This window comes from Xiphophorus couchianus, chromosome 13 (genome assembly GCF_001444195.1).
Source record: "Xiphophorus couchianus chromosome 13, X_couchianus-1.0, whole genome shotgun sequence".
Lineage (NCBI taxonomy): Eukaryota > Metazoa > Chordata > Actinopteri > Cyprinodontiformes > Poeciliidae > Xiphophorus > Xiphophorus couchianus.
Window position 1 is genome coordinate 29934165 of NC_040240.1, and position 24703 is coordinate 29958867.

At 38.8% G+C, this 24703-nt stretch overlaps 1 protein-coding gene across 2 annotated transcripts in view; it reads left to right on the forward strand.

The window, feature by feature from the left end:
- Positions 1–24703, forward strand: part of trappc9 (trafficking protein particle complex subunit 9) — a 210999-nt gene that overhangs the window by 111185 nt on the left and 75111 nt on the right. For both annotated transcript variants that reach the window (XM_028036159.1, XM_028036160.1), the window contains one exon: positions 3621–3731. In XM_028036159.1, coding sequence (XP_027891960.1) covers positions 3621–3731 — 111 coding nt within the window. The remainder of the gene's footprint in view (positions 1–3620; positions 3732–24703) is intronic.

Genomic DNA, 24703 nt, shown 5'->3' on the forward strand with positions numbered 1-24703 from the left:
TTTTCTGTTAACAGTTTTCAGAGTGCAATCCTCCCTTTACTCCCCTCACATCCAGCAATTAGGAAAAGGTTGTTCTGTTTTTTCACTATAAGCTTTATCAAAAAGGATATTTTTAAGCAGAATGTGAAAATTAGACGAGGTGTCTGCCTCACAAACTAAACTGGTTCCTCGTGAGAGAAACCTGGTCACTAAAAGATCTGGCTTTATATGTGAGAAGCAGAATCTTAGATGTTTTTTTGGATTGAACACGGAGCTAATGATGGGAAGCTAACATAGAAGAAGTACGATTTCTCTTTTTCATTTTCATCAAAACTCCTGCTGCAGTGTTTGGGATCAGCTGAAGGTTTTAAACTGCATTTTGTGAACTTCCTGATGGGAAATAGCACTATGTCTAACATCTTGAACATAACATCCTGGTTGTTTGTATTTGCTTAGATTTCCCCCCCAAATTTTTCAGATTTTTCTTTCAAAATTCTGATATTTTTCTAAAATTTCTGACTCCCTCCTGCCCCCCCCAAAAATCTGACTGTAATCTTTAGATATCAAAGTCAGAATTTTTTTTCTTCTCTTTTTTAGTGGCCCTAATCCTCCTCCATGAAAGAATTACAGTAGTCCTGACTTCAATTAACAAATGACTAGTTTTCCAGCATCACTCCTGGATAGGATGTTTCTAATTTTGACAATCTTCTGGAAAGGGCCTGCTGACAGCAGAGCAGTTCTGAGTGTCTCAACCGACTAAAGATTGGGGCAATAACAATAAATGGTGATAACACTGCACCACACACCCATTTCATACATAGATAAGTTAAGAAAAATTTGATAGGCCAGCATAAATATTTCCCAACCAGTTATATTGAGGCTATAATTCGCCTGGACAATTATTTTTATGAACTTTAATGGACTTTAAATCTATAAATTGCAAATAAATTAAGAAAGTCTGTACTTTCAGTTTTATTTAAGAGTTATTAAGCAAATAAGCACAACTGAACAAGTTTAGAAGTATAAAATAACTTCCTTCCAACATCCTTTTTAAAAAAAAAATCTTTTTCAGGAGGAGCTTTTCCTCTTCGACCAGCCGACGCTTCGACAATTAAAATGTTCTCAACCTCACAGTCTTTTTTACTTCTTGTTACGGACTACGCGCAACACAGCATCTTAAAGGGACATGAGCATAGTCTACCTACACACAGCCAAAAATAAGAGAACAAAAACAACTTTAATTTTCATTTGTCTTTTAAACGCCCAATATCCCGACACGGGCAAAAATGATGTTGGTCATCATCAAACAATTCTGGTGTTGGTTACATTTTCGGTTTGTCTCCCAGGCCTAATGTTCATGACTTTTCTAAATGAAGTTGATGGAACTTTATCTCAAGAAGACTTCAGTTTTCTTTCCTAAGTTCCAACATTTCTGAGGTGACTCTTGTCTAATGTGAAGAACTGTTGTAGCTCAAGCTGCTGTCTTTTCAACAATGAAAATCTTTGCCATGCTACACATTATTCTTGGAGCTGTTGGTCCTAGCACACCTCAGATCCTGTCTCCTCCCCCCCCACACTAGACCCCCACCAATTTGCATACAGGCAGAACAGGAGCACAGAGGATGCAGTCTCTATAGCGCTGCACTCTGTCCTTTCTCACCTGGACAGTAAGAACACTTACGCCAGACTGCTGTTCTTAGATTTTAGTTCAGCATTCAACACTGTCATCCCATCACAACTCATTACCAAACTCACAGACCTCGGCATCAGTCCACTCATGTGTAACTGGTTGCTCGACTTCCTGACCAGTCGACCTCAACATGTCCGGCTGGACAACCACTTCTCATCCACCATCATCATAAACACCAGAGTGCCACAAGGCTGTGTGATGAGTCCCTTCCTCTACTCCCTCTTCACCTACGACTGCAGACCTGTTCACGGCTCTAACGCCATCAGCAAGTTTGCAGACGACACCACGGTGATCGGCCTCATCAAAGATAATGACGAGGCCGCTTACAGGGAGGAGGTAGACCGTCTGGCTGAGTGGTGCGACAAAAACAACCTGCAGCTGAACACCGAGAAGACCAAGGAGCTTATCGTGGACTTCAGGAGGAACGCTGACCCACCTCCACCCATCCACATTAAGGGGACAGTGGTGGAGCGTGTGGACACCTTTAAGTTCCTGGGAGTCCACATCTCCGAGGACCTGACTTGGACGACCAGCTGCTCCAAACTCATTAAGAAGGCGCATCAGCGCCTCTTCTTCATGAGGACCCTGAGGAAGAATCACCTGTCCTCAGAGATCCTCACGAACTTCTACCGCTGCACCATTGAGAGCATCCTCACCAACTGTATTACAGCTTGGTACGGGAACTGCTCTGTCTCCGACCGGCAGGCGCTGCAGAGGGTGGTGAAAACTGCCCAGTATATCGCCGGGGCACCGCTCCCTGCCATCAAGGACATCTACAGGAAGCCGTGTTTGAAAAGGGCCGGGAAAATCACAAAGGACTCCACTCACCCAGCACACACACTCTTTTCCCTCCTGCCCTCTGGGAGGCGCTACAGAAGCCTACGGACCAGAACCACCAGGCACCGGAACAGCTTCTTTCCCACAGCTGTCACGCTTTTGAACGCCTCCTGACATAAAACATAAACTATAAGGACTGTACTCCCCTATCCTCTCATACAACAATAACACATGGACTATCCTCACACACACACACATCACGGACTGTTTTCTTCACACACACATACAACCTGTAAATTTTATCTGCCATTATTTATCTTGTATTATATTATATACATCTATAATCCATTCCCTAACATTCTTGTATAATCTGTATAATCTGTGCATATAGCTCCCATATTTATATTTATACACAATATCTATATCTCTTTGCTATAACCCCTTATAGTCCATACATACATAGTCTTGTACATCTGTGAATAAATATTTATATCTCGTAGAGCACAGCTGGATAGATGCAAACTACATCTTGTTGCTTGTACTTGTGACAGTGCAATGACAATAAAGTTGAATTCTATTCTATTCTATTCTATTCACTCTTTATCTGGATTTATGAATTTGGTGTATGCTCAAAAAGTTTCATAAGAAATCCCAGCCAGATCATGGGATGCTTTTTATTGTTCATCACAAAACCCTAACCCTAACCCTTTCCAGCTCCAGACATTATTCCTGTGAAGCAGCACTTAATTCTGTTAGCTGGTTCTGTTTCTAGTCATGCAGGCCTTTCATCCACCTACTTTGGGGGCTAAAATTAACTCTTTGAACACTCAACATGTTGATCTGAATCACAAAGTGCTCCTCTTGTTATCTACATGAGAAAAGCAGGCGCGGGATGATGCGCAGATGACCTGCTCCACATAGGTCTTCAGATTTAACGAAAGCATGACCACCTTTGATGTTCTGACAAGCACTGAGAGTACTTTACACTACATCTTCTCTTGATCTCACTGACCCGCTGTGTGCCACGCTGCTGTTCATTTTTAGCAAAGTAATTAGAACCAGACGCATAAACACAGTCCAAGGACAGGCCAGTCATGTTTTTTTTTGTTGGGGTGTTGAATTTGATGCGTCGTATCGGCTTTTTTGGCTGAAGTGTTTCTGTCTGTGTCCGCAGCACCCGGCAGTGCCACCTTCTGCTCGACATCTTCAACCCGACGGAACACGAGCTCACAGTCAGCGCCAAGAACAGCGAGGACCTGGTCCTGCATCCCAGCGAGTGTCAGAGGTGAGCTACAAGTCTATGTGGAAACCTGCAATAACGCCCCCTACTGTCATAGACCTGTTTTTACTTCTAAAAACTGTACAAATATGAAGTTATGTACAGATAAGGTCAGAATTCTAAACCTTCCAGATGAAACCATAGAAAACTCTTAATATTTCCACAGAAATGACCATAATAAAAACTGTTCATACTTATATCGCTTCCAAAAGATATACTCCGTACTGCTTGATCAATATATCTTATTGATAAGCTGAATTGTAACAAGAAACTGATGCCGAATCAGTTTTCTACAAAGTAAACTGAATTGGCATCACGTTTGTGCTGCGTTCGTTTGGTGCCGTTCTCATTTTAAAGATATTAATGAATGTTTTCAGAGGTCAAAGGTCAACCAGCCAGTGCACATTTGCAAAATCAAACAAAATATCGCTTCAATCAATTGTGCTACATTTGTGCAGTAAAAATCTTCCTTTGCTCCGCTAACATTTCGTCACTTTCCTAAAATAACGGCTTAACTTATTTTTTTTGGCAAAATGATTTAGGCCACTATTTTAGGAAGATGATTTTAAACATGTTAATTGTGTCTTGAGGTTATCAGAGGTCAGCCAGCCAGTCCACATTTACGAAGACCTGAAGAACCTGAAGACCATCAGTCATTTGGACAGGCTGCATTTCACAGATTTGACTACTAGCTGCAGACGCGCAGACATTTTCAACTTTACACACAGAATACATCGCTTAGGTAACCAAATCCATCAATAATAATAATAATAATAATAATAATAATAATAAATTTCCCATTTGAGCATCACCTCTGACCTGAACTCTGAACTACGTACATGCGTCTCGCTCTCTGGAGTTGACAGCGCGTTGAAGCGTTATGGACTGTTTGATAATGGACAGGAGTCTTTGGAGGTCGTCCTCTCACACTCAGAGTCCTGCTGACTTCTGATCGCTTCAGTTTGAGAGAAGTTCCCTCATTTGAGGCTCCAGAGTTTGGATTCAACCTCAATATGAACCCTGAGACATTTTCATTACACACTAACGGGTTCACAATTTACATCCATGCTTATAATTGAAGTGTTTAATTTCATTGTAGATTTTGTCACTGCGGAGAAAAAAATGACATATTCATGTGCTTGATGTGTGATGAGGCATTGTGGATTATCTGCAATTAAAATGGGATTATTTTCATTTTAAAGGGGCAGTGTTATATAAAGTCAACTTTTTTTAACTTTACATGATGGCATTAAGTCATTCCCTCATCGAAAACATACCTGGAGTTTTGCCTTCATGCTTGTCTGAGAAATCCTTCAATCTCCATGGCAACCATTCAGTTTTGTAAAACGCCAGGTTGGACCTAGCTCCTCCTCCAAACTTGCGCCTCACAGATCACCCCTTTCTCACAACTTCTCCCCTCAGCTCCTTCAGACTAGCCAGCAGCAATTGGCAAACACCTAGTAGAACGGAGCATCAGCTGAGCTGATTATAGGAGCTACTGGTCAGAGCAACGCTGGTAAAAACGTTATTAAAGGGTTAAAAGAGGAACCATGTTGTGATGACTTTCTGAAGGCAGAGTTTCAGAAAGAGCAGGAGGTTTTAAAAAGACAGAGGCCCAATTTCAAGGCATTAAATTTCAAAGTAAATTTTTTAAAGTCATATTTGATATATATGGCATTTTTTATAACAACTGAAGGTGACAGTTACTTTATTTTCATATAAAATGGCACTATGTGGCTGGAAAATACATAATGCTGTCCCTTTAAAAAATGACGCTTAAAAATAGATTATGACGTTTCTGGGTTTTGTTATATTGTGACAAAGGGAAACCCCACCACCACCTCTGGACGGGACGCTCTTGTCTTCCGGTGCGTTCGTGTTTTAGATGTTATGCTGCAGAAGGCTGAGTTCAAAAATGGCTCCTTTAAATTCCACCTGGCTTAAACAATCTGACACGGCCACAGTTTGTCTCTCAGTGAATCGGGCCTTTAAAGAGACAGACTCACAAAACACTTGAATGTAGGAACGCAAATGATCAACAAAATAAATGCGATCCTGTGAATGTCGTGGTGGTGGTTCTGTTCGACTCTGATGCCCGGTTGTAAAAGCTCCAACAGCATTTTGCTGCTCTGCATTAAGAAGTGTCAGGTTCCTGTAAAACAACTTCATTAACTTGTTTTTCACTCTTATTGGAGCTTTTCTGGGAGGGCAACAATGCGGCTGGATGCTTGTTTGGAAATATTCTAATCTTTGTAATTTTTAGTAGTTAATCAGCCATTAGCCCCTCCTTTTTCATTTGCCAGAGACATGCCTGCATCATCTCAGTCTTTTATTGTTTCTGTAATCCCTCCTACCCTTCCCTCTCGCTCAACTTATCATCGCACTGGAAATGGCAAATTATGATTCCAGTCAGCACTGTCTCTGCGATGGATCGTTGGCCATGAGCGGAGGTGCACCAGTGGTGACTCACAGGCGTTTCTCCACGGGGCGGGCGGGTATTATTTGAGGGGAATTAGGGGGTGGAAAGGCATCTTTTCAGACGGAGCCAAGCAGCTCATCACTCAGGTCTCCTAAAATAACCTTTTCCTGAGCAGAAATTAGTCGCCGAGATCAACAAGCTTGCCAGCGATTTATTATAGTCATCGTCTAAAACGGGTCGCGTTAATAGGTTTCTCGTACAAATTGTATTCAAAACTGTTCTTTATTTCATTCTGCACAGCAGTTTTGGGAGTTTATTAGGGATCGCCTACCAAGCTGTAATTCTGCTGCAGGTAATTTAAAAGCTTGTCATATAAATTCCCATAAGCTGCATGTGCCAAATTATGATGCCCTTTAAATGTAATCGACAGAATGTGGGGAAGACGTAATACTGATGGACAAACTGCCCACATCCACCGAGGTCTTTGATTTATTTCACTTCCCCTTTGGAATCAATAAAATAGTTTTGAATTTGAATTTTATTTTAGGCTTGACTAGCTTCGCTGATAGGCTAAGCTAGTTGTGCTAATAATGTAGCATAACTCGAACACAACAATAGTCATTCCAGCGTCCAATCAGCTCGATTTTGAAGTAAAAATGAATCCCTAGTGGGCAAAGAGAAGCTTCGTTGTTTTGGGGATGTCACATGTGCGTCAGGCTTACGGGCGTACTAGAAACACCAGAAAACATAACCCTTATATGTAAAAATTTAAAAAATGTGTTGCCGTGTTAGCGCAGTTTCATGTGATTAATTAGTCTTTTAAAGACCTAACTGTATTCCGAGGAGGTGTGGGGTTGTATCAAAACACTAGCATCATTATAATTATGCTTTTAATTGTTTTTAAAGTATGAATTATTCATACAGACATCATTAACCTAATTTTTTAAAGTTATTGTTAACTATAACATTCTTTTTTCATTTTATAACATGAATCTGCAATCTTTTTTTGGTGAAAATTTCTATTGGTCTTATACCAACAGGAAAAATACACTTATAATAAACACACAACAGAGGGAGGTAACAGATGGTATTGCAAAGTATGTGCATAAAATACATAAAGTGAATATTACATAAATGTATCCAGCAAGCTAAGCACAGGTTGCCAAATACCATGGAATACACTTTGTAGGTGAGTCGAGGTAAATCTAATTTGTTTTCCTGATGGAGTCATTTATTACCGTTTTGAGTTGGTGAGACATTGGTGATGTTTTTAAAGCTACGGCTAACTACAAGTCAACTCAAGTCTTTATTTTGTGGCTTCAGTGCGACTCAATTCTACGTCTTAAGCTCCTTTCACTATCTCTGATAATAAATGATTTTCTGATATCATAAAGCTGTAATTGTAGAATTATTGGATTTTACCATCCTGGATTCACTTCTCATTGATCGGATGTTAAAGTGTTGGGAATTCTATGCATTCCACCTAACCTTCTTTAGTATGTAAATTTAGATTTTCTTCTCTGTATTTATTACAAAATGAACCGAACCAGGTAGTTAGTAGATGTCTGCTAAAGACAATCACAGTTATGCTGTTTTTTTTAACACTGTTTCCTACGGGGTTTCAGAACAGATTTTGACTCTAAGGTCTCCCGCTGCGTTTCCATTTACCACCCACTGTTCCCCCTGTGAAACAAGTCGAACTACTTTACTCAAGTACCATTGAAAGCTGAAGTAAATATGAGCGCAGCATATGTTTTGCACCTCTGTCCTGGTTCTTTTAGATTTGTGATCAAAAGTAAGTAACATCATTTATGGAAACTAATCTAGTCATACATTTTGTTGTCAGCTGAACAGGTCGTTTTTCTGCTTTTTAAAATAATTTTTATGAGATATTTGGCTTAATTTAGTTCATGTATTTAAGCCAAAACACAACAAACAGTGACCAGAAAACATTTTGCATTAAAACCAACAGGTCCAGATAATTTAAGTCACAACAGCCATGTTCCTATCCAATCCAGGTGCTTAGAGAACAGGTTAGTTAGTTAATTATAACACAGCTCCAATTCATCTCTGTTGTCTAGATACAAGATTTTGAAGTGCTTTTCGTTTTAGCACGTTGCTGCCTGTGAACTTCATGCTTTTCTCTTGTGACCTTTGCTAAGGCAAAGCAAAGTTCCCAAAACTAAGTCAGACCTTGCACTTCTTTATTTAGTTTTGCATACAATACTGGTGTTCTTCTTGGCCAGGTCTCCATATAAAACTGATTTTATCATAAGCAAAGGGATTCCTGATAAAGTGAAGGCTAAATAAGAATAAATAAATAAAATCAGATTCCAAGAACCACTTCGCTCCAGTTAGTAAAACATTGTCTCAAATGCCAAATTGAATCTAATCTTCACTTTCAATGAGTGTTTTCTTAGGTCAGGATCATAATAATCACGTTAATTTTAGAAGTCTAGAAATGTTTGAAAATGACGTCAAAAAGGCAAAAGAAACAGAAATTAAGATGGCTGAGAATGCAGTCAAAATTGAAGAATGACGATGACGATGCAAAAAGTACCTGAGAAAATGTATGGTCACAAACAATCACCCCTGCCCTTAAAGCTTAGAGCCATCTTTTATAGTTGTCACATATTCATTGCGTCCTTCACCTTTAGTTTTGAATTTTTGGGTTCTTTAAACCCAACTTTCCAAGTACTTCATAACTCTGGGGCAGAAAATGTTTCCACGTTAAGCTGTTTTCTTCACCCACACTTCTATCACAGGAAAGTAAGATAACTCACTCTACTTATTTTCTTTGTTACCAAAAAGTGACCACATAATGTTACATATTCCCGTTGGACAGGGCTCAGTTTCCAAGGTAACTGTCATTTTTAGGTTGCATATTGTTAAATATTTTGTCATTATGATGGTGCATTTTACCTTATAGAGGCTTTTTGTGTCAGAAGTGTGTTTCAAAATGACTTCTTTGCTTTGAAAAACAACTGAAAGGTGGTTTGTGATTTCTTTCATGTTTCCAAAATTTCCAGGGTTTTTTTTTGCTGTAAAATTCCATGACATTTTGTTCTTTAACTCAGTGGTAGAGTGATCCCCAACCAAATATAATTTGGATTGCTGAACCCCACATTGCCTTCAGTGTTTACCCTTGTGACTGTGTGTGTGTGTGTGTGTGTGTGAGATAGAGATAGAAGAGCTTTGTGGGCACATTTTGTGCCAAACCACTGAGAAATTTTCTTTTCCTTCCCCTCAAGTGGCTGAGAAATGATTTTAGTCCATGTTCCGTTCAATTTTCACTGAGGTCCGAGGTGCAGAGTTGGTCAGGCAGATAAAGTCTGTTAAAGTTTGAAACTCTCAGTGGAGTTTTGGGACTGAGATGTCAAACCAGGATTTGAACAAAATTAAAATGACTGAGAAAACAAGTAAGTAAAAAAGACAAATAAAAAACCCACTTCTATAAGTTTAAAACAACTGCACTGCTTTGTTTGGTTCCAACATAAAAACACCAATAAAACCCACTGATTCTGATACCTGCGTCTGTAATGTGACAAACTGCTAAACTTTCGAGGAACATGGAAACTTCCTCAAAGTTTCTATGTTTCTATTATCCAGCCCAGACATCCAATGTCAGCATCCACAGTCCAGTTATAGCAGAATGCACTGCCACCAACTCTGACGCCCACTCAGCGCCAGCACCTCTAGTTCTGACTGCACTCAGATCTCGTAGCGCACCCGAACGTACGCTACCGTCCCTTTAACCGCCCCAGTGTCGACATCAAGCGGTCCTGTCATTTCCTATTTTCTTCTTCTTCTGTGATGAATGAGATGTCAAGTGGGAGATGTTATTTTTTTGTCTTCATCCAAGACTAGTGAAACCAACGACTCAATCTGACAGATGCAGAAATGACTCTGTCAGTCATTCGCTTTTTCCGCCTGGGACAAATATTTTTTAATTGTCTTTGCTGAGTTTTTATTTTTTTATTTTTTCCCCTGCGCTACACAAACAGAATGTAAAAGGAAAAGCTTTCATGTGTGAAGATGGGTAAAATATTTCTCTTTAGTGCCCTCAACACAGAAAGCTGTTTAAATCTGCTTCTGCATTTACATGGTTTAGAGGATTTGGTGAATACCTCCGTCTCTCACTGGTTGTCCTCCAGAAGTAAGTTTAGTTTGTTGAGTTTTTGTAGCGTTGCTGTAAAAGCAGCTTGCAGGTGAGCGAGTGACGGAGCACTTCTTTCATCTCCTCCTATTTTTACAAGGTCCTTATCCTCCTCATGATGGCCTTTAATGGCACCTGTCAGCGCAAATGGCCACTTTGATGTTCAGGAGAGCGACAGTGTTCCTAAAGAACACTGCGACGCAGCCGCAGTGTCCGAGCTGCTTTCTTCCATCTTTCCTTTGAACAGAGCAGGACACAGTAGACAATGCTTGCCTGTTTTGTTTTTTTTCCTCTTGCAGCAATACCCTGCAAAACATTAGATTAAATGTAATATTTTTTGCCATTGAAATATTTGTACTGTCTTAAATGTCAAATATCCCTATTTGTACAACTTTTCCTTTACTTGTAGCTTATAGATGTATTTATTTTCAAGTATAATTAGATAAAAAAGGGGGAAAAATCTACAAAGAAAAGGCAACTGAACCTGAAGCCAAATGAGTGATAATGCTACACGTCCTTTGGATGAGGTGTTTTGTCAGCCGTGTCGAAATGTGTATATTGCGCAAAACTGCAATCGAAACACTTTCTTCACATCACACGAGTCACATGATCAACAACCGGATGTTACCACTGACAGAAAAGACAAAGAAGACGACAGGAAGTGGTAGGAGGATGATGGCATTGCCTGTTTTTTAATGACTTATCACGTGACCAAACTTATTCACATGTGATTTTAATTGTCTTTCTTGTGCAACGGAAACACCGCAATTGCGAAATTGCGTTTTTTTTCCACATTAGTGGAATATTGTCAAAGTTTTGCGCACATTTGTAACGGAAACGTGGCTTTTGAGTGAATGAGGCTGAAAATCTTGTTTTTCTAACACACAGCAAGTCCTTGTTGTATTTGTAAGGGTTTATCTGTCTACAGCAACACTGTAGTTAAACTGTTATTGTAAACCTTTTGTTTCTCTGTTTTAGTTAGACATAACTCCAGAGGCTTTTTTGTGTCAAAAATATATTTTGAAATTAACATATCAGCTTCAAAAAAACAATGACTTTATGCACATTTCATAAATTTTAGGCTTTGAAAAATAATGCCGTATCCTTTGATCTGTTATTTGTGGGTCGCTGTGATTTGATCTGTTTGAAAGAGTTTTCTTTTATGCCCATTTTAAGAGAAACAATTACATAAAAAAAGGAAAATTGTGTTCATAAAGTCTGACTTCTCTCATTTTGGTTATTTTGTTCTCATTAATACTTGACTGGTTAATGACGTTAACCATTAAACGTAAAAAAGCGGTCCAGGTTTTCACTCTATAAAGCCTGGATGTTATTGTCTGTCTTCACACTTAAAGTGACTGATTTAACAGGCGGGACAGCAGGTTATGCCTCCCTTGTGATTTATAGTCTTATTTATGGTAACCTTTTATTTTCAGCAGATTAAAGAAGCTTAAAAACTCGGTTTGCATAAAAAGACAAAGTTTTATCACATTTTTCTTCAGCCTCTTTGTGTAACAAATTGAAGCTGCTGGGATGCAGCTGCTCATGTGGAACAGATGTTCCACAGATAAATGAGGGAACAAGTGGCATCATAACTTTAATAAGCAGCCAATTACAAAACACAGTTGTTTTTAAGAACAATACTAACAGCAACAATCACTTTATGATGAAAAAAAATTATATTTCTGGATGGGAAAATAATATATTCGAAGGTGGAAGGTGACCCTTCAGACATGGCATTTGTTGCGCTTCCATTATAAAGCAAAACTTTGCCAATATTCCCGTACTGTCGAATAAATATGATTTTGCAATTGCGGTGTTTCCATTAAACCAGAAGCACAATTAAAATCACACATGAATAAGTTTGTTCACTCGATGAGTCATTAAAAACGCACAGCGCCTTTATCCTCCCACCACTTCCTGTTTGTTTGTGGTTTGCACCAATGGCATCATCCAGTTGTTGATCATGTGACTCGTCTGTTTCCATTGCAGTTTTGCGAGATAAACTAACTGATGCGTCCAAGAAAGCCCCTCATCTTAGCAGCAAAACTTTTTATCGACAAATACGTTCTTTTGAAATTGGTATGCTTCCATTTTAAGCAAATTTATTTTTGAAATGGACGATTATACAATCAATGGAAACGCAGGCAGTGACCAGTGGAAAGTGGCAGGCAGATACCTGTAAAAACTGTAAGAATCAGAGGACTTGTTCCTCTCTTCCTAGAGTAATAATACAGTTTATGAGTTTTTTCTTTGCGTTTTAGATTGGAACAGAATATGCTTTGTGATCAATACATTTATCCATAGGTATATAAAAGTTACTTTCAGACTTTTTAGCTTTTTTTACTTTTCGGAATACACTGCTGCTGTTTTTTTAAAATCAGAATTAGATGAACACATTGCAATATTAGTATGGCCACTACTGATATAGCAAAGAATTACTTGTAAGTGTAGCATAAGTGTCATGAGTTCACATATTACCTGCTACTGTAATATTCAGCATGTCTCATTGACAAATGAATGTCTCCAATCTTCTTGAGAGGAGTGAGAAAAATGTGGATTTATTGCAGCTGATGTCATCTTTGCAGTATTTTCCTTTTAAACGGCCATCATATAATTTCTCCATCATGGAGCAGTCATCAGCTGTATAACAACTGAACTTACAGAAATAAGGAGGTTTCAGTCTCTGACTTTCTCTGTGTAGTTATTTGAAATGCCAGAGTTTGGCCTTTTTTCCAAGGGTGACTTTATGCGCGAAGGGACTCATTAGGCGGCCACTCCTGATGGTCTCGATCTATCCATCAGGACATTTCCCAGTGAGCAGAAACAACTGCAGCCAGGTGTGCTTGTATTTTAATTTATTTATTTTTGGCACAGCACGACTCAGGAAAGCAGCTAAACTACATGCTGTCGCACTCATTAAAAAGGCCACCCTACGACAACACAGGAGCCACTCCAGAACCGCGGCGGACTCTCCCTCCTCCTCTCTTGTGCTGCCAGTGCAAACATTTCACATGGAAACTAGAAACATTATTCAGAACGACAATGACTCGCATAACTGATCCTTCTGACTTTGAACTAAAAAACCCAATGAAGTCTTTTCTCAGTTTGGAAGCCGATGGACCCAGGAAGCTTAGTAGAGCATTCATGCTTGGCTTTGTAGCTTTTTTTCCAGACTTGATAGTGAAACAAATATGTGGTTTCTTACAATAGTGAGGGAACGATACAGGACTACCCTTTTCATCTTCATTTCCAAAAACAAATACCTGCACAAGTCTGACTCTGCAGAGACTGGGCTTTTGGTGAGAGCAGGTATATTTGGTTTCAAGAAAGGCACAATCCACTGAATGACATGGACAGGATTACTGTATTTGGTCAGATAATTAAAACAAAAATGTAGAACATTATTAAAATGCTTTAATGGAATGCAGAAAGCTCTAATACAGGGGTTCATTTTATAAGAGTCAGAAATTTGGTTTCAGTGTTTTCAAGGTCAAAGCATGGGAAAATAAAATATGGGCTTTGGAAAAAGAAAATCTTTACTTTTACTGACTATACTGCCTACTCCATTGTTTAAATAGAACAGGAGAAGGAAGAGCACAGAGACACAGAACTTGCTGATACTTCTTGACAAGTCACCATCCTGGAAAGCTGACATTCAGGAATGTCAGAACCTGACTCATGAATCATATTATAGAGAAATCCTCGAAGTATTCCAGGTGATTGTGATGTTTAGTGGTTCATTATTTAGTATTGTTTCGTTCTCTTACTCTGATCGGGATCTGTAGGAAAATCTATTTGGCTGGTTTATCAGGGAAGACATGCCTGGCTTCTATTGAGTGTCCCACTCTGATTCTATCTATGAATTAATCAAATTGAGTAACCAGCTAAAATTCACAGACCACGCCCCTTTTTGAATGGTCTTGCTACATCTTGCTCTTTAGTCTGAGCCAGGTATTATTCAGCATATGAATAATACCTGTTTTACTAATTTTGGGCTTAAGGCAACCTTTACAATCCTCCAATAAGACTATAAACCACACACACCAAGACAGCTTTACCACCACTGAAGAGCCTAAGATTAAAATAAGAAATAATTTAAAGTCCACAACTTTTCAAAAAAAAAAAAAAGGTAATGTTACAGCTTATTTTAACAGTGCAGAATATTGAAATAGCAAAATCAGTTTTATTCATTTTAATGCAACATGTCTTTCCATTCTAAGTGGAAGCTTTGGGACACAGAATGACTTTGGTATGTCAGTCAGATAAAATCTTCTGGAAAATGACTTGAACATTTCTTGTGCTGAAGTCAGGCTGTGGTACGCATGCCTCTCCTCTCCTCTCTTCCTCTCGGTGGGTAGATTAGCTTTATGCTCTTTGTACACCGTGTTCCAAATTATTATGCAAATTGAATTTAAGTGTCATAAAGATTACATTTTTTGTTGTGCTATTAAATTTCTAGATGGTATTGTGTGTCAGGACTCTTTGAATCACTATAATTAATTTCAGAAAACTGGTTGATTAGTTTGTCTGGTGAGCTCAATTAAAGGAAATCTACTTAAAAAGGATGTTCCACATTATTAAGCAGGCCACAGGTTTCAAACAATATGGGAAAGAGAAAGAATCTGTCTGCTGATGAAAATCATCAGATAGTGTAGTGCCGTATGACAAGGTATGAAAACATTAGATATTAAACGAAAACTGAAGCGTTATTGTACTGTGAAGAGATTTGTGGCTGATTCAGAACAAAGATGGGTTTGTACAGATAAAAGCAGAATAAGGAAGATTCTGTTAGACAAATTCATCGGATTAAGAGAGCAGCTGTTAAAATGTCCTTACAAAGCAGCAAACAGTTATTTGAAGCTGCTGATGCCTCTGGAGCCTCAAGGTGGAGGATCCTCCAGAGGCTTGCGGTGCATGAACCTACTATTGGGTCCCTAACCAGAGCTCACAAGCAGAACAGGTCGCAGTGGGCCCAGATGTACATAAAGATTCATTTTCAAACAGACTTGTTCACTGATGATTGCTGTGCAACCCTGGATGGTCCAGATGGACGCAGTAGTGGTTTGGTGGTGGATGGCCACCACGTCCCAACAGGCTGTGACGTCAGCAAGGAGGTGGTGGAGTCATTTTATGAGCTGAAATCATGAGGAGAGAATCTTTGGTCGGCCCCTTCAGAGTCCATGAAGGTGTGAAAATGACCTCAGCAAAGTATATGGACTTTCTGACTGATCACTTTCTTTCATGGTTCAAAAAGAAGAGCTGAACCTTCAGTAGCAAAATCATCTTCATCATGACAATGCACCATCTCATGCTGCAAGGAATACCACTGTGTCATTGGCTGCTATGGGCATAAAAGGGGAGAAACTCATGGTGTGGTCACCATCCTCTGACCTCTGACCTCAACCCTATTGAGAACCTTTGGAGTTTCCTCCAGCAGAAGATCTGAGGGTTTAATGCAGTTCATATCAACCAGCAGCTCTGAGAAGGTATTCTGACATCCTGCAAAGAAATTCAAGCAGAAACTTTCCACAAACTCCAGTTCAATGGATCAAGAATTGTGCTGTGATATCAAAGAAGGTTCAATGTTAACATGTAACTTGGTCTGTTAAGGTGTTTTTGATTGAAATAGCTTTTGATTTTAGTACATGTGACCATTTAATGCAGCCCTTTCAAAGAATGACAGTTTGCAGTTCTTTATAATCCATAAAATGTTTGAGAAAATCTGCTGTGCATAATAATTTGGATCAGTGCATTTTGAGTTTTTATTTTTGAAAAAAATACTGTTCTCATGGGGAGCTTTGTAAAGTAAAATTTGATTTATACTGTAATAGTTTGTAATTGGAAAATTATACTGACCATCATTTGCATTGAGCATTTAAGAAAATCTGAGAAAATATGACTTGCATCATAATTTGGAACATAGTATAGTCTTGGGGGTTTGATTCACAGATCAGTGTCAAAAATCACAACTCATGTAAGTGAAACTCTTTCCATGTAATGTGTGATCCTTAGCATGTCAGTCATAATAATAACAGTTTGATGTAACACAGGTAAAAGAAAACAGAGATTACGTATTATTCCAATTATTTTGCAATCAAAATTATAGTAGCTCACTTCTGTAAGGCTTTAACTCAAATATACAAAGTGCTTATGCTGGTTATTATTATGATTAAAAACGTTTTATGCATGGAAATATGGAATATTCTCATGTATTTTTGACAGGGTGGAAGGTTTATTTCTGATGCTGTTAAGAAACAAATATTTGTGTCTTAAAATAAATAGAAATTTGAATAACAAGTGCACCAATGAAGGTGAACATCAGCAAAACTCTAGCTTCCAATTTAATTGACTTTTTTTCTGTGCTCATTTATAGGTTATTTATTAATTAATATGTTGCATGTGATTGCCTGTTTATTTATTTATGTGTTTATATCTAGTCATTTTGAACATATTACTCTTAGGTATATACTGTATATATTTTACAAACTTTGTATTTATCACCAAAGATGGAGTAGCTTCCAACAAATAAGCAATTTCCCCTTGGGGATCATTAAAGAACATTTTATTCTATTCTACTTCTTACAATGGAACTTTTTTTTCTTGGACTAAAATTCATTATAGTAAATTATTTATTGATGCCTAAACTCTCCTTACAATCATCTTCAGCAGTTTTCTCTGAATTCCCATTCGGTGCTCCCTCTTTTCTCCTTCACCCCAAACACACACACACACACACACACACACACACACACACACACACACACACACACACACACACACACACACACACACACACACACACACACACACGCCCCTCTCTGAGTCATCACCATAGCTGTGTTCCTCAGGACTTAAATGAGTCTTATATGGGAATGTAAGGTTCACCCACCCACCCAGCACCATCCACAATCTCCTTCACCGTTCTGGCCAAACCGTAACAACCAGTCGTTCAGCTCTGCTGAATCAATGTGCACAAGGACACACACACGCCTCATTTTCAAACAAAGCTTGTTGCCATGGTGACCCCCCCCACCCCCACCCCCCACCTCCCATCTCTCCCTACCCCCTCGTAGTACTTTTTTTTTTATGGCAGCAAAGCACATTATCACCAGCAGTAAGACATCCCATCTTCGGCTCCCAGTGTTGTGGGGATGTTCTTTAATTGTAGCAACTGGAAGCGTCTCAGCCTGTCGAGCAAAATGAAAGCTAATAACTGTAGCTGGATGCTGAGGTGTACATCTGTTGCTGCTGAACCCCCTCACACACACCCTCCACCACCCCCCAGTTAAACTTCCCTTCTCTTCCACTTTCTCCTCCTCTTCTTGTAGGGAGGATTTCACCTTCCTCTTCTCACGTTTTTCTAGAAACAATACAATCCCTAGAGGGCGTCTCAGCCCCGTCTCCTCACTACAGAGGGGTTAGTTAAGGTCTCAAAGTAAGAACTGAAATCCATTTTCTCCTGCTCTGACGGATTTAAAACCAAACCTCACTGTTCGGCTGCTATCTGGCGCTTTCGTTTCATCATATTGATATTAGCCCCTGAATTTGGCACAAACAACAGGAGGCTAAATTCCAGATTTAAGCAAATGTGAGATAAAAATAGCTCACCATGACAACCCCTGGTAATGTTGTAGAACTTCTTTTCCTCTTTTCAATTATTTATTTTTGTTGTTGTTCCATAATCACCCAAAAGGCTCCACTCTTACAGAAGCTCAGCGTTACCAAAGCCGACATTAACGGACGGCAGCATTTTCGCCGCTGCTGCAGCAAACAAAGGGTTACTGCAGCGAGTCAGCCGCAGTCTAAAAATAACCATCTCCTCTCGCCTGGCTCTGTGCAGAGCGCCGTGGATCTCCACCCTTAAGCTCCTGCACGTGAGCTAAAAATAGCCCGCCTTTAAAACACACACACACACACACACACACACACACACACACACACACACACACACACACACACACACACACGCACACACACATGCGCGCCTGCACACATTTATGCTACGATCTCCACTCGCTGTTTCTTCCCCGCCGCCAGGATCTGGGAAGAAAATAATTTGCAACATGCAGTTCGGGTTCATGAGAAAAATCTTGCACGCCGTAAAAAAAAAAAGACAAATCGTTTTCCTAAAAAGGAGGAAAAAACATCTTTTGTTTGCATCTGTGTGCGGCACTGCAGCAGTATCTGGAGACTGGAAGCAACTGCTAGAGGGGAGAAAATAAGAAATAAAAAAAAACATCCTCACATAAAAAAAAAACAAGTTGATTCCTGTATCTAATGTTGCCGTCCGTAATCAAATTGCTCTGCGTCTGGTCGCCTCTGAGGTGTTTCTGAAGCACAGATGAGTTTTTCAAATGACTCATGGGTCTGCGGTGATCCGATGAAAGCGGCCCCGTATGCTTTAATATGATTATCATGTGCTTTTGGTCTGAGGCGACGCAGCATTTAATTAGGACGGGGTCGTCTCTGCAGCGAGCCGCTCATCCCAGGCCGCCGCTGAAAGTGGCTTTACTGCCGCAGCCTGCTGCAGGACGCTGGTAATTAAACGGCGACGGTGTCAGAAGTCACATCCGGTGGTCAGGATGACATTTTGGCCACACGGTATTGTGTTGCCTTTCGACGTGTTTGGATAAGAAAAATAAAGTTTAAGTCGACTAACCGAGTCTTCATTAACCTCGGCTCTCTGCTTGAGAACTTCCTGTCTGGCCTTTGAAGCGACTCTTTCTACTTCAGAAATGATTTTCACTAAAATCACTTTAGTTTGGATAGTTACTAAATCTGGCAGCTCATAGAAACTTGGTTACTGTTTCTAAGTATAGACTGAATCAAGATGGTAGAAATTCCCTTTAAAATCAGCAGAAAAAAACACATTTTGCTGTTTGTACTACTAAAGACGGGTTGTTCTTTAAAAGCATTTATTTCTGCTTTTATTCAGGCAAACTTTACAACAACAAAATAAAGGTTTTTTAAAATGTACTTAGACTGCAAAAAAACACCAAATCTTATAAAGTTGTTTTTTTGTCCACTTTCTAATTCAAATATCTTCATAAACTTGAAATCAGACCAAACCATCTTACAAATCACTTTTCAGCAATATCATGTTTTAAGTCAATAATTCCTTAATATTAATGAAAATGTATTAGTTCTTCTGGCAGATTATTTCCCTTATAACATGGAAAAAATATCTTGTTATAAATGAAATAGTGAAACTAAAACTTTTTCCATCTGCATCAATGATTATTGATGTAAAACAAGCTTCTATATCTTGCTGAAAAGTTACTTTTGTCTTATTTATAGTGAACTAAGATATTTGCATTAGAACCTGGACCAAAATACTTGGCAAGAGTTGTTTTTTTCCCCCAGTGTTCTTGACAAAAGCCAGCATAACATCACAGAACAGGCATGTGTGTCTCATCGGGCCTTCGGCAGCAGTACACCTCTGCTCTGCCTCTTTCAGCGCTGAGAGGCCAATTCATCGTGACTCATCAGAAACTCTGAGGCAGGAAAATAAATTTGCTCATGAAAAACTGAAGACAGAAAAAACCCATTTCGATCGTGTAAACATTATAAGCACTTATTTCCGTTTCAATCAAAAACTGCAGCTATTTTTTATATCTTTTTTTTTTTTTTACCCGAAAACTTTTTTTTATGCCAATTTTTTAATATTATTATCTTCGATGGTCCTTAAAGTTCTGCATTCTTAGTTCACTCATTAACATTTTCAGGTTGAACGCACTGAAGGAGATCATCTTAATTTAATTTATTCAATTCAAAAATACTTAAATAAAAGTTGTTGCAACTCATATGATCTCAGGTTCTAAAAAGACTGATATGATAAGATCATAAACACGATATAACACCTGTTATGAACATGAAGTCTTTATGAATGTGTGTCATTTGGTAAATAACGCAAAGGTGCTCTAAAAGTTGAATTAAAAGTGCCAACTTTGCATTATTTGGTAAATTTTGATGCTTTAATGCAATGTTTACAGCAACCTTGCATTAAAAGTGTCATCATTTATCAAATAATGCAAAGTTGGCACTTTTGATGTACTTTTAATGCAACTTTGCATTAAAAGTGTCATTATTTACTGAATGACACTTCATGACAGCAGTCATAAACATTCATAAAGACTTCTTCACGTTCTTAACGAGTGTTATGCCATATTTGGGATAGTGCCATGTCAGTCTTAAGAACACCCCTTCAAATAGTGTTAACCACTTTTGTTACCACCCGATACCTAAAACTCAGGAGTATGAAAATGGTTACGTTTTTTTAAATTATTTTTTACCATGAACATTATAGAAACAAAGTACATGGTACTTTGTACTTTCAAAGTAAATGGAGTGACTGGGTGTTGTTGGTCCTGCCTTCTCTATTCCTGTCATTTAAAGTGTAAATTTGAACGCAATCGTCTGCCTTTTAGTAATCACTTCTGTCAAGACGAGCGGCTTTACGGCTCACCACGCTGCATCCACAGGCTGATTTGCATTGTTGCAACGTGGTATTTTTAGGCCCAGTGTGTAATGCGGGCTTTTGAAGATGACTGAATGAAACGCAGCACCCATTTGAAGACGGGACTTCAGTCAGTGACATAAGCCTTGTGCCACTAATCTTCAAAGGCGGATGTATTAAGTAGAGGGAAAAGCAAGAAGCAGAAGCTTTCCCCCCCTCCTTTTTTTTTTGTCTGCTGCATGTTTTGAAGTCTTAATTGTTATTTAATTTGTGCCGTGGCTTTGTTGTAAAGGCTGTGAAATGCTAATTGCATTGCCTTTCCTCCTCCTCGTCACTTTGATGTGCGCGTGTCTGGATTTACCCAGAGATTTTTTTTCTTCTTCTCCTTCTTGTGTAATTTCATTTAAGATTTGCAGAAGCATAAATGCGACAGGTGGGATCAGGCGGTGTGATGGCTTTGCTGAAGAAGGTATCGTGAAAAGAGGAATGTATCGCAATAACAAATTGTCCCAGAAATTATTGTGAAGAACGATATTATTGTCATTTTTGAGTAAAATATTAATAATTGCGTAATAATGACAGAACACCTGGGCCTCCTGTCATGATAAAACTTTTCCTGGATGAAAAAAAATGTCCCAGAAATTATTGCGATAAACAATAATATTGTCATTTTGAGACCGCTGTCTAGTAATATATCGATAATGCCCTAATTGTAGAAATTTGTCCTCTCATTAACCAATAGTTTAATTTTGTAGCGAACACACATGAACTGGGTGAAACATTGGGGAACTGGGGCAGACATTTTAAATATCCAAAATAAAACAACAACAAAAACAATAAAAAGAAACAGGGAAAAAAGCCAAATCATAACCCAAATGGCTTATGAAGTCTCTGTAAACAATTTTGCCCTTCAAAAACTATCAATCAGAATGTAATGATCAAACTCATTTTAATTTATCATGGAGATAGATGATTAATTGCTTGAGACAGGCTTACTTGACAGTGTCAGATTTATTGCTTTGTTGCACTTAAAAGCAACAAGTTGACCAAAGTTGTTAACCGTTGAGCAGTAGATAAATAAGTACACTATCTTGAACGCCAACACAGCTGTATTTGTTGTTTATGATTATGTAGTGTCATGAAGACACACCAAAAACAACCCAGTGTATCAAATCACTCCTCAGGGAGTTCCTCATGGCAAAGCTGTGATTTAGTTGATGAACCTCTGGATCTCTGGCCTTAGCGAAACTTTCCATTTTTGGGAATCCTTTATTCCAGTCGGCTTTTTGTGGAGATGCATGGCCAGGTAATTAGTAGCTAGCTTCATGGAGAATACAGAGAATAGACCGTACTCTTTCTTTCTTCTTATTTGAAGAAAAATCACAATTTCTGTGGTTCCTCTTGGTGTTTGAGCCTCGGACCCATCAGTCGTCATGACATCAGTAAGGTAATCCTGAGCTCCATGTTGGGTGATTCTGTCCATTTGTACTCGTCTGACAGACTAAAACACAGAACATACTGGCTAAGTAGCTTCTGTCATGTAATTAGGACAGCTAAGACACTGCATTACGTAAGTATTTTAAAGAAAATATACATGTAATGTAGTGTTATGCTCTTTTAATCGTGTAAAAGTTGAAATGAAGGCAATCTGTGGAGCTAAATAGAGGCCATAAAGTTTAAGAGGAAATAAAAATCAAAGCTGAACAAAAAAGTAAAAGAAAAACAGAAAAAAAAAAGTTTTGAAGTTGTAAAAAAACCCCATTGAGTCTGAAAAATAGCTTTGAACTTTTTGTCAGTTTCAAAATAATTTTTCAGTTTCAAAGTTTTTTTCTCTCGAACAAATTTTAATGCTCTGATTTAGCTCCACAGTGATCTAATTCTGGAAAAACACCAGAAGTTACTGTATCACTTCCAAATAAGAGATATCAGCAATAACAGGTATTCTGGCTAGCAGCTAGTCTCTCCTATTGGCTGTGATAACTTCAGTTGGCTGCTGCTTGCTGCCTTCAACCAGTCTGACATCAGTCTGCAGAAAGAGAAGCATCACTTCACTCAGTTCAGTAGTCAGCAGCACACTAAACTAAACATCTGATTTAAACATGCAGCCGCCTTTCCAAATGATGTAATGATCTACCGTTCACCTGATGTGAAATGTAATTTCAGCTGTTCCAGAATAAATGTGGGAGTGTCCTAATTTACTCCTCATTAGAAGTTGCATTTTTAAAAAATTTTTTTTTTACTTTTTATAGAAATTCCTCAGTTTGTATTACTTATGTATATTACTCCCATTTTTTCTGTAAAAACTGATATTGGCTATATTTGTATCCAAATATACTAGAAAAACACAGACTGAGGTAGAGTGTCCAATCTTTCCACCTGACTGCATGTGGCAAAATAAGAGATTCTGATGGTGGCTTTATGTTGTGAGGCTGCGGGTTGTAATCCCTACAGATTGGTTTTGCTTTCAATAAGCTCTCAGCAGCTGGATATCTGGAGAATTGGGAGGCAGAAGAAGAACTCAGTGTTTCACACGCTGCCCTGCTGAGGTTACAGTCAGTTCTGTGGGGGTTAGGCTGAGTGGCAAGAGTCACAGTGATAACAAAATGCCCCGAATTTCCCTACTGTGAGACAATAAAGGGCATTTCTATTCTATTCTATTCTATTCTATTCTATTCTATTCTATTTGATTGCCAAAGTCCAGTCATCTCGTCCATTAGACAGGATGAGTATTATAACCTGTCAGAAGTCACGATAATGATAAATAGCACAGTTATCCATCCATCCGTCCATCCAGCCATTGTTTATTCCTTCTTTCCTTCCTTCCTTATCTCCTTTGCTTCTTTTTCTTTCTTCTGTCCTTCTTTTGCGTCTTTGTTTCTCTCCCTTCTTTGTATTAATTTGTCAATTTTTACCCGAAACTCTGGAAATTAGACCATGGAACTGTATAGAATTTCCACATGAAAATGTGCAACAAGCCTACAATCTTCTTCTACTGACTGAGTGATAATGATAACGGGTTTTATTCATAAGCGCCTTTTAGGACACCCAATGTCATGTTGCAATAAAAGCAAACACAATAAATGAGTCATCCATCCATCCACCTGTACATAAAATAACCATTTGATGACCTTTCGAACAAGGATCTTCGTAAGCAGTCTAATTATCTCAGTTGATCATATCCCTTGCCAAGATAATCGCCAAACCAGTATGTCCAATTAACAACAACATCCTTGAATGAAGGCCCCGCATGCTGTGGGACAATAAGACGTGATCCTGAGGGTCATTCTGATGCGCATAACTCAGGTGAAACCACAGTGTAGTAAGAGTTGATGTAACCTCAGGCAAATAACAAGCACAGAACAGTCTGCCTTCTGTTAATATATAACTTAGCAACACCAGCAGTTTAGAAGCAGACTCCAACCTGGAGCTGTTTGTTCAGAGTAGATGAATAATTTATGACTCGTCTCGGCTCACGAGGCAGCTGGAACTGGTTGTCATCAAACGGGGAAGAATGGACAGTAACTGCACTGGTTTTCCAGTTAGGAAACCTACAGAACTAAATATGCTTTTTGTATCATTTTTCTTCATACACTGCATTAGTGGATTGTATAACTCCAGTTTTCATTTCCTTTTTCTGATTCTTTTTTTCGTTGGTTTTCAAACTCACATTTGGGTTGACTGCAGACTGTAATTTTAATCCAATCGATATTTACATTGATGCACACTGGTGAATATTTGCATTATTTTGAACTGCAGTAAACACACTTTGTGTGGGCGTGTGCGTGTACGGGTGTGTTTTATTTACCTTGAAAATACTGAGTTAAAGTTGCTCCAGTTGCATGTTGAGGAACCAGTGGGATTTGTGAAATGTTGTCCTCATTTACGTAACCAGCTGAAGTTAGCAGAGAGAGTAAATGACAATCCTAACACTGCAGCAACATTTT